At 40.5% G+C, this 10,492-nt stretch overlaps 1 protein-coding gene across 1 annotated transcript; it reads left to right on the top strand.

Moving 5' to 3' along the window:
- The first annotated feature begins 4,235 nt into the window (after positions 1 to 4,235).
- nod2 (nucleotide-binding oligomerization domain containing 2) lies at positions 4,236 to 10,266 on the top strand. Its single transcript, XM_046031763.1, has 11 exons — positions 4,236 to 4,336; positions 4,609 to 5,158; positions 6,151 to 6,271; positions 6,569 to 8,348; positions 8,449 to 8,532; positions 8,625 to 8,708; positions 8,838 to 8,921; positions 9,009 to 9,092; positions 9,354 to 9,437; positions 9,575 to 9,658; positions 9,887 to 10,266. Exons 2-11 carry the CDS (start codon positions 4,673 to 4,675, stop codon positions 9,957 to 9,959), a joined length of 2,964 nt encoding a protein of 987 aa, XP_045887719.1. The 5' UTR covers positions 4,236 to 4,336; positions 4,609 to 4,672; the 3' UTR covers positions 9,960 to 10,266.
- The last annotated feature ends 226 nt before the right edge of the window (positions 10,267 to 10,492 follow it).

Below are 10,492 nucleotides of genomic sequence, written 5' to 3'. Positions count from 1 at the left end.
AGGTTTTATACATCCAAAGAACTTATATTAAAACCAGACCAGGCGTTTAATGGAGACCTGCATTTATTTGTCAAAATGTGTTCCCACACCAGGCCAGTAAATGGGGTAGGCGGCTATTTGGGACTCGGCTAATTGAAGTTTTCCGGTATTAGTGATCATTTGCTGGAATCAGAAAATGTCCCCAGTCAAGGGTGTCACAGTCATGTTTTCATTTTCATCCATTAATGCGCCCATCAAAATGAAACTCTTTATAAAGGGACATGTTGACCCATGTTCTTATGGACGTTTGCCTTTTAAACCTGAAACTCAGTGTCCCTTTCACCTGTATAACATATGCTGCTCACCATAGGAAATGTAATGCTGAAATCACAAACCCCACCGTGGCAATATAAAAGGTCGTAGACTGTCTTTTCACCAGTTCACTTCATTTTGAAAAGAGCACTATTCAACTTCTCCAAATTACAAGTCTGCTGTCTGGACTTCTAGAGACTTACTCCAGACTTCTAGAGATAGTAAATGAATAAATCAAGGCTCCAGAAAGTTGCATTGGTTTTTAGTAGATCATTGGAGCTCTTTCTTTTTACAACATCAAAGGCAGCCGCAGCTCTTTGATGTGGCAGCATGCTGTTTAAGGTACAGAGTGAATGGAGAGATGTCAAGCTGCAAGGTGCCTCTGTAGTTTACGTTGAGTGCTGCAGAGAGCTGCAGATGAAAGGAGCAAACAGAGTTTGATAATGAATGTCCAACAAGTAGGACCCATCTCAGACAGCGCAGACTCAGCGGGGTGCCTGCGCTAACCTTGAGCGCAGCACCCCAAACTTTGGGCAGATGCTGGAGACCAGACTCCTTCAACTTGGCTGCTCCTGAAAAAGGGGGCTCTCAGATGTGAGCTTTAATCTTCCTGTCAATTAAATCCCGATTGAAACACACACACACACACACACATACTGTCATGCACACATGCTCCCCCAAAAGAGATGCCATCCACTTCCTCTTGCTTGGTGAGGAATTTTCTAATTATACACTAATCCTTCTAATGTATGTGTTCATGGCTTGAACATCTGCATTGCTATAGTATTGCTCTACATAGCGATCCTTTTACTGTTAATGTCTCCATTAATCAAATAAATTAAAAACCTGACTTTATGTGTCACCCCTCTGTCTCAGAGGAATATGAGATCACCGGTTGTTAATGTATGACACAGCATTTTATACTTGACACCATTAATAAAGTGGCTGTCATTGTTCTCTGCATTAACACCCTGGTAGTAAACATTAAGCTCTTTATGTTGTGTAAAGGACTGTGTAAATAAATGCACTGGACAGAGAGGACTGGGAATCCTCATATGAGGACTTATCTCTGAAACCAAACACTTCCGGACAAACACCAAGAGGAAAATTCTTGCTAAAAAGACTGCTCTGAATAAAGACCGTGGAGTTTGTCCCCAATCTCTGACACAGGAATGAAAGGATATAGGACAGCACCCAATAACTAACTAAATAATTTGTAAATCTTACTGTTGCACATTCTTTCATAGTATCAAAAAACAAAGGATTATTCCTGAACATGTGGACAGTTGGTCATGTATAACAACTTGCATGTGGAGTTACTCCATAACATAGAATTCACAGAGGATGAGACGTGCGGATTTGCTTCTGGGAGTTCTGTGTCTCTGGCAAACCAATCGGTACACATACAGTACATCAGTGCACCTGGCCTAACACTGAGCTCACCACATGTGCTTTTGATATCTGCAACAGAAAGAATGCACAGCGATGAAAGTATTCCATCTCTGCTATGAGAGACGGGTGGGTCCAGCACTGAACCACACTGTTATTCATTGACGTACAGTTTAAAACTGACTTGGGTGGACAAGGTTATTTAGTGCCGGGCAGCAGTTTCACTAGAGTACACAGAGCTGAACTGACTCCATATGGAGCAAGACTTTCATGCCCAGTAAACTGCAAGCTGAGGAGTAGATCCTCCAGGCCAAATTTAAGTCAATCTGTCTGTGTGTCAATGGTGGAAAAATGAGTATGATCTCTTTGCTATAACAATGCAAAAACCTTGTTTTGCGCGAAAAACAATGTTACCTCAATATATATGATGTATAGCAGTCTGACCCCCTTTTATATTTACAACAAGATGACAGACTATCCAAACTAATATATAATATAAATATATAAATATAAGTCAGACTTTATCAATGCTTTTTTAGTTAGAGATCCAAAGTTAATGAGTTACAGCCTTTGGCCACAAAGCATGTGTTTCTTGGCTAGTCCAGTCTGACAGGTCCAAAGATCTCTTCATTAATAACGAAGAAAGCTATATACTCCTAATGGATGAGATTGGAGCCACATATGTTCCTTGCTTGACACAAGGTGTTAAGAATTCTGAATTCAGAAATGCTCAGAGATGTCTTTTGGGATTAGATCTGTATTTTTTTTATTGACAATTTTTTTTTACCTTCTTTCTTACCTGTCTGGACCCCCTGCTGTGATTTGGATGACAGAAATCCACATTAGAGATTCATGTCGGATGCCTGAGAGAGAGAGTACTCTGCATTACACTCCTCTTGGTGGAGTTGCCAGTTTCTTAGACAAGAAGAAGAATGGAAAAAAAAAACTCACTTTATAAAGTTTTATTACAGTCTGTATTTGATTACTCCTGCCTTTGTGTTTGAGGATTTTCTCCTACAGGGCACAGTGAAGAAACTCTGTAAACTAATCACGGTACTCTGGAGGGGGCTATAATAACAATAAAGAGAAATGACCTGACTGGCCATCCAAAATGTAATTCTTGCATCATTTTAACATCTTGACATCAAATGATATGAGGACAATAAGAGACAATCATAATATGAACCGTTTCCTGCTGATGTGTTTTATATGCACTTTTTGAAATGTACATCACATACACAGCACGCTGGCCACGCTGCAGTGGCTACAATATTATTAGTATTATAATAATGTTGAATTATTACCTTACTAAGGATATCATCGGGTGGTGATGGAACAGTGGATAAGACGCGTCCACCAATATGTGCCTGAGCAAGATACTTAACCCCTAGTTGCTCCAGAGGTGTACAACCTCTGTCATATACAACAATTGTAAGTCACGGATAAAAGCGTCAGCTAAATGAATAAATGTAAATGTAATGTAATGTGCAAAAACCATCAAGACCCATCCATAACAGCGAAGGATTCCCAATGAAAATTAGCTTTACATTGTACACAATGATGATGATGGTCAGCCTCTGAGATTTAAAGAGGAATAAATAAATACAAAAAAGGAGAATACAGAAATGTGTCAGAAGGGGAAGAGATGTCCAAACCTCTTCAAGAAGGCAGGTACGTTTATTTATGCAGTAGTTCCACCAAGTGGTTACATGACCAAATTGCAACCGGTAAGGAACCACCCACTTGAAACTGAAGATTTCCCCTGGAGTCTATTTCAATCTAAGGAACTAGGTTTATCTGAAACCAGCTACCCTTATATGCAGCAAAACTTTACAAGCACCCAATTATACTGTATTACGAGCTGGTTACAAGCTGGAAAAAAAAAATTGCTCCAATGCAAACACTTTACAAACACACTCTCAAGGCACTGGACAAAAATCTGTCAAGCGAGCATTATTTTAAAATCGATCTGAAGTATCATCTCCTGACCTTTGGCAGCTTTGTGTGTTCTGACTCCTCCCCCATTAAAAGGGTTCACGTCACTGCACTCAGATGTGAGTGGTGATGGTGTGATACAGCACAGATCTGCTGAGTTTGTGTTAGAGTAATACACTTTTGGAGCTTAGTACCAAGTTGTACAAGAGAGTCTGCAGCTTTACTCATTTTAATATCAAGATGAAATTGTGACTAAAATCAGCCCAATCATGTACCCATCATGTATAAAAGCAAACACTTCTTGCAACCACAATCTTGTTGTCAATGTATAGTGAATATGTACTGTCTTGTAATCATGCTTTTATACTGCATCATATTGCAACCCAGGGACAGGGGTTGCAAACTATATCTAAATAGGCCTATCAAGCAACCAACTGTGAAACATCACTTTTTTTTATCTTTAGAAAATCAAGGAAGTGAATTAGCATAACTGTTGCATTGTGATGTGTGAACATGTATTACAGTGTGCTGCAGGCCTGTCCTGTTGATGTGGAAGTCTCATTTCATTTGCCAGCATGGTTTAGCTCACAGGATTGACTGGGAAGGAGATGAAGTTTCGCTTTCAGCTGTGGAATGAGGAAGAAGTAAGTCCAAAGTAGTGCAGCGTCTGTGCCCTAATGACAGGATGGAGGGAAGAAAGCTCTTTGTTGTGGAGACTAACGTAAGTTGTAATCTTACAATGGCATTACTGTGTGTTACTTGTCTTTGAAGTCCTTTAGATTATTGGTTTGTGTTTGTACATGTGTTAAATGACTGTGTAATATTTACATACTCAAAAAGCCAGTGTCAGTGTGTGTGAATCAACAAAACAAAAAAGCTATTGTGTTAGAAAGGATACTTATCCTGTGGTTTCTGATGAGAATGTCCAAAATGAGAATGAAACTTGTGTTGCCCAGAAGTAGCATGATATTATGTGCGTGTTTATTGTGCCAGATTGTGAAAGCAGCAAAGCTACACGCTGGATATTCCTAAGTATGGACACTGACATGCAAAAAGCATGTTTGTTCAGGAGCTTGTGCTGAAACAACGGGCAGAGATACTGCATGCACTGTGCAGCAGCGGGTCAGCTGAACATCTGGAGCGGGTTCTTGACATACTGCTGGCCCAGGAGGCGCTCATATGGGAGGACTACCAGAACATACAGGTACCGGGTAGGGCACTATATACCAACGCCAGGCAGTTGCTTGATCTGGTTTATACAAAGGGTGTGGACTCGTGTGGGCTCCTCCTTGCTGCTCTCAAACAGGTCCTGCCTGAAGAGCAGGGAACTGGACTATCATTTTCAGGATGGTGTTCAAATCTAGAAGAAAAAGAAGAATATCAGAGCTCATCTACTCAGACTCTCGTGACTCAAAGACCAAGCCTGGTCAGCAAGTTACAAGGCTGCATTGATGGTGCTCTAAAAACTCTTGTTGGATCAGGACACTTCACCTCAGCAGAGTGTGATGAAGTGCGACTACCTATACACACCCCCTCTCAGCAGGTACTGAAAATTTTTAAATATACACCTTTTAAAAACTTTGGTTTGCTTTACATATTCAGTTATCTTGGAAAGTTCTTTATGTAAGTCCGTGTTATATGAAACTTGGGATGTTTTACAGGAACTGAAGCTAATTCTGGCTTTATTTTAATATTGCTCATTATACCTTCAACCTTTTTTTGTTGCTCAAAATAGATACGATACTATCATGCCTTTTACAAGCTCTCATTTCAAAGGAATAGTTTGAAGTGAGCTTATTAATTTTATTGTCGAGAGCTACACTATTAGTCAAAAGTTTTACAACACCCCCATTTTCCTAGTTTGTAGCATTGAAATATTAGTAGTTCAATTCCCAGTGACAAACCTTTAATGGTGCAAAAGTATGCAGCAAACTGCCAAAGTTAAAAACAACATTTACGTCACCAAAACCTGAAAATTGTATAGCCTATCTTTGAAATGTACATTATTCCTTAGTTTTGCTGACCTAAACTTTGTTGGATAAAACTTTGGCAATGGATGTAAATAAGGCAGCCTGTTAGCTTAGCTTAGAACAAAGACATTGGGAAATACTAGCTCTCTACAAAAGGAACAAAATCGACCTACCAGCACTTCTAAAGGTCACGTCTTTTCCTGACTGCAACTTGCCTAGAAATAGTCCACCACATAACCCCCTGTTAACACCACAGTGTGTTTAACTTCAGAGTTTACATGTGTTCAACAAATGAGATATATAACATGTTAATTAGTGAACTTTAGAGGTGCTGGTATGTGGATTTCTCTACCTTTGGAAAGAGCCAGGCTCACTATTTCCCTGTTCCAGTCTTTGTGCTAAGCTAAGCTAAGCTAAGTGTCTGCTGGTGCTAGCTTCATACTTTATACTAGTGTACAGACAGCAAAGCAGTATCAATCTTCTCATCTAACTCTTGGCAAGAAAGTGAATCATTGTATTTCCCAAAATGTTGAGTTTAATCAGTTGCCATTCACATGTCAATCAGGCAAGACGTTTGCTTGACCATGTCAGATCCAAAGGAGAATCAGCTGCAAAACTTCTACTGCAGTACATTCAGCAAGAACAGGAATCTGCACTGAACCAGGAGAAACTGACTCCTCCCAAAGGTATTTCATTATTATAATCATGCTCAGAACTATTACCAGAATTATTCAAGCAACTTAGATTCTGTGTGCAAGCTAAAACCTATAGCAGTTGCACCTCCTTGTTTAAACTTGTGCCTGACTTGTCTGAAATATAAAAAAAATTACGGCAGGTGGAGTTCCAAAAAAAATTGGTTGAAAAGTGACTCATGCAAAAAAGACAAATTGTCAGCACGCCACATTTGAAATATATGGTATTTATCATTTTGTAGTGTTATGTATTTATTGTAGTTTGTCTAATTTGTATGCTTTCGGTCACAGAGTTCCTAAAGTATCAGAAGAAGCTCAGCAGTTCTGTGTCTGCCCAGTCCTGCTTTCTCAGTACTTATGGAGGGACCAGCCACATGTCTCTGGATGACATATACACTGAAGGCCAGCTGGAACTTGCTCAGGAGTGTGTTGATTTCCATGGACCTTTGGGCCTGGAGCACATAGTTGGTACGGCGGGTATGGTGAATGAGGAGGCTGACACAGTGCTAGTTTCTGGGGAGGCAGGCAGTGGGAAGAGCACCATACTCCAGAGGCTCCACTTGCTTTGGGCTAGGGGGGCAGCCCTCCAGGACTTCCTACTTCTGTTTCCATTCAGCTGTCGCAGGTTGAACTCTGAGCAAAGGGAACTGTCTGTCCAAGAATTGCTGTTTCAGCACTGCTGCTGGCCAGACAGGGAGCAGGAGGAGATTTTCCAGTTCATCCTGGACCACCCACATCTCATCCTCTTCACTTTTGATGGCCTGGATGAGCTCAAGCAGAGCTTCTCAGATGAGCACAGGCTCTGCTGCCCCACACAGCGTGCACCTGTTCACATACTACTGTTCAACTTAATCCAAGGTTCTCTAATGAAGGGAGTGCAGAAGGTGGTAACTAGTCGCCCAGAGGCAGTGGGCCCTTTGTTGAAGAAACACCTTCGCAAAGAGGTCCTCCTGAAAGGCTTTTCCCCTAGTGGGATTGACTGTTTTGTGAGGAAACATCACAGTGACTCCACTGTGGCAGCTAAGGTTTTGGAGTCGCTTCAGACAAACACTGCTTTACTTGGACTGTGTCATAGTCCAGTCCTCTGCTGGATTGTCTCTCAGTGCCATACGGAGCTGCTAGGCTGTGGAGAGGGCAGCCCGCAAACAATCACAGATGTTTATTTAATGATCTTACAGCACTTTTTACAGCACCAAAGACCACTGAAGAGCAGTATGGGGCTAAACTGGATTCAGGAGCACCTAAACACAATCCTGCATCTAGGGCAGCTTGCCTTTGAGGGAATAGGGACCACCTGTTACATCTTCTCAGGTACAGACCTGGAGACATGTGGTGTAACTGAAAAGGATATCTGCATGGGCTTTCTCATTCAAAGCAAGGACATGTCCTCCACCCACAGTAAACACTATGAGTTCCTCCATGTGACTGTGCAGTGTTTCTTTGCTGCTCTGTACATTGTTTTGTCAAATAACACAGACCGTGCAACCATGGCAAAGCTCTTTGAGTTGAAGGACATCAGTGGGACAGGTCTGAGCAGCACATGCTTCGGGGTCTGCTTGCCTTCCACTGCCCAACAAGAACAGGTTTTAGAGGGGGAGCCTACAGCAGCTGAAACACCAAATCTGCAAATCACAGCCACCTTTGTGTCTGGACTACTGTCCCAGCGCCATCGAAGCCTTTGGCTCCACTGCTGCCCCAATGCTGTGATGGATAAGAGGGTCAGGCAGGTGGTGAGATGCCTGTCCAAAGGCATGCAGAAACACTTTAAGTCCATTCCTCAACCTGTAGAGGGGGAGAAGAAGAGCATGCATGCAATGCCAGGCTTCGTCTGGCTTATCAAATGCATCTATGAGATGCAGGAGAGCAGGATTGCTAAAGATGCCATGAGTAAACTGGAGGTGGACCACTTGAAGCTAACCTACTGTAACATTGGTCCTGTAGAGTGCACTGCACTAGCCTATGTGCTTCAGCATTTAAGGAATCCTGTAGGCCTGCAGCTGGACTTCAACTCTGTAGGCGATGTTGGAGTGGAGCAGCTTCTTCCCTGCATGCACATTTGTAATTCTCTGTAGTGAGTATAAAAAGGTTTAATTATTTGTGAACAAAGCCTCCACAATAGCATTTACTGAAAAATACATGTCGTGCTTAAGTGTCTTATTTTCCTTTATCAGCCTCAGGAATAATAACGTTACAGATGAAGGGATCCGCAAACTGATTGCTAAAGGTATCCAGTGTGACAACTTCCGGAAAATTGCGTAAGTATAGTTAAAATGATTACTAACGCTAGCATGAAGTTACAAATGGTGTTTGATGAATTGCCTTTCATAATCATTGTGTTTCGTTCTAGGCTCTTCAACAACAAGCTAACTGATGCTTGCACCCAGCACTTTTCTCACCTTCTGAAGACCAAGCAGGATTTCCTTGCTCTAAGGTCACCACAGCATGGTTTCACAGTATTTTCAGCACTCACCAGACATGACACTAATATGGAACTACAATAATACACAATATGTCTGTGCAGCATAAAAAAATGCAAATGAACTTCTCTATTGTCTTTCAGGCTAGGCAACAATAATATAACAGAAGAGGGAGCAAAGCAGCTGGCAGAGGGACTGAAATGCAATCATTCACTGCAGTATTTAGGGTAAATGTCTTGGCAGAAATCCATACATCCTATTGGTGGTGTGCTTGCATTAACTAGTAGTAAATTAATCTTTCTTTGTATTCCCAGGCTTTGGGGCAATAAGATAGGTGATGCAGGAGCAGAGGCCCTTGCCAGAGCCCTAGAGAGCAGTCAATCTCTGGTGTGGCTTAGGTAATATTTGCTTTAAATATTAACACGTTACAAAGACAGTGTGGAAAATGTATTACAAATATGAAAGTATTAAAATATGTCCCACTTATGTGGGATGTCACATAATGACCACAATTATATGTACAGTATATATAAGTTGTACAATATGTTTTTTGTAAGTTGCCAAATATACATCTCTGCACCTGTTTGCTTATTAGCAATATGTCTTCCTGCAGCTGAGTTACATAACTTGAACATAATTCAGATTTTATGTGATGGCAGCCTGGTAGGAAATGGCGTAGGGAGTACAGGAGCATGTGCCCTCGCCAACATTATCAAGAACAGTACGTCACTGGAGGAGCTTTGGTAAGTGTTGGAGTCAAGTTATACATGTATTGACAATGCACATGACATTTGTATTTTATCGAATGGTTGAGTTGACATTTAAGCACTCACTGTGCGGTAATGCTTACTTTGCTCCACCCTCTTATTTCCTGTTAAAGGTTAACAGAGAACTGCATAACCAGAACAGGGGTGGAATGTTTGATTCAAGCCCTAGAACATAACACGCATGTGAAATCAATATGGTAGGTATGTCTTAAGTGATTGTGCTTGGTGGTTGTTTACATGGTGGATTTGGTGCAATGCATGGCTGTACTGCTAGTGTCACTGCCAAGAAAAAGTATTATAGTTGAAACTGCATCCTATTTTCACTAAACTAGATAATATTGTTATTTTGGCTTTAAACTTCAATTCCATTTTCAAACTCCTTGTGCACTGTCAGTGATTGATGTGTTTTTTCTATTGCACCACAGGTTGAGAAACAATGACCTCAGTTTGGAGGAAATAGAGGAGATGTCACAACGTGAATCAAGACTAATCTTTTGACTTTGTGTTAAGGTGGCTAAGGACTGTGTATTGCTTCAAGATCTGTTTCTATTTATTACAGAAAATATTTTACACTAAAATGTGAAATGTGTTAAAAGTGTATCCTGGTTTCTGCTTAGATGATCAAAATGCTACTTTTCAATGTTTATCCAAATACACACAATATATCATCATGGGTGTCTTCTGTGGTGTAGGTAGTGGTAAGATCACATAATAGCATACCACCACAACTACTACTGTATTACTACTAGTACTATAACTACTAATAAAAATGATACAGTTCGAAACAAGAACCTTGTCTCTACTGAAATAAGTTGCTTGGAGTCATCAATGGAAAATGACAAAATAAATTCACTCAAGATGCTTGAGTACAGTTTTGAGCTACTTGCCTTTCTAGAGCATTTAAATTATATGAGGGAAAATGTAAAATATATTATTTATAGTATAGTTTCTATTTTGAGATTAAACTTTTCATCCAAATAATATAATAATAATAATAATAATAATAATAATAATAATATAAATATAAAAAC

Source organism: Micropterus dolomieu, linkage group LG20 (genome assembly GCF_021292245.1).
Source record: "Micropterus dolomieu isolate WLL.071019.BEF.003 ecotype Adirondacks linkage group LG20, ASM2129224v1, whole genome shotgun sequence".
In the NCBI taxonomy this organism is placed as follows: Eukaryota; Metazoa; Chordata; class Actinopteri; order Centrarchiformes; family Centrarchidae; genus Micropterus; species Micropterus dolomieu.
This window is presented reverse-complemented; position numbering and strand designations above follow the sequence as displayed.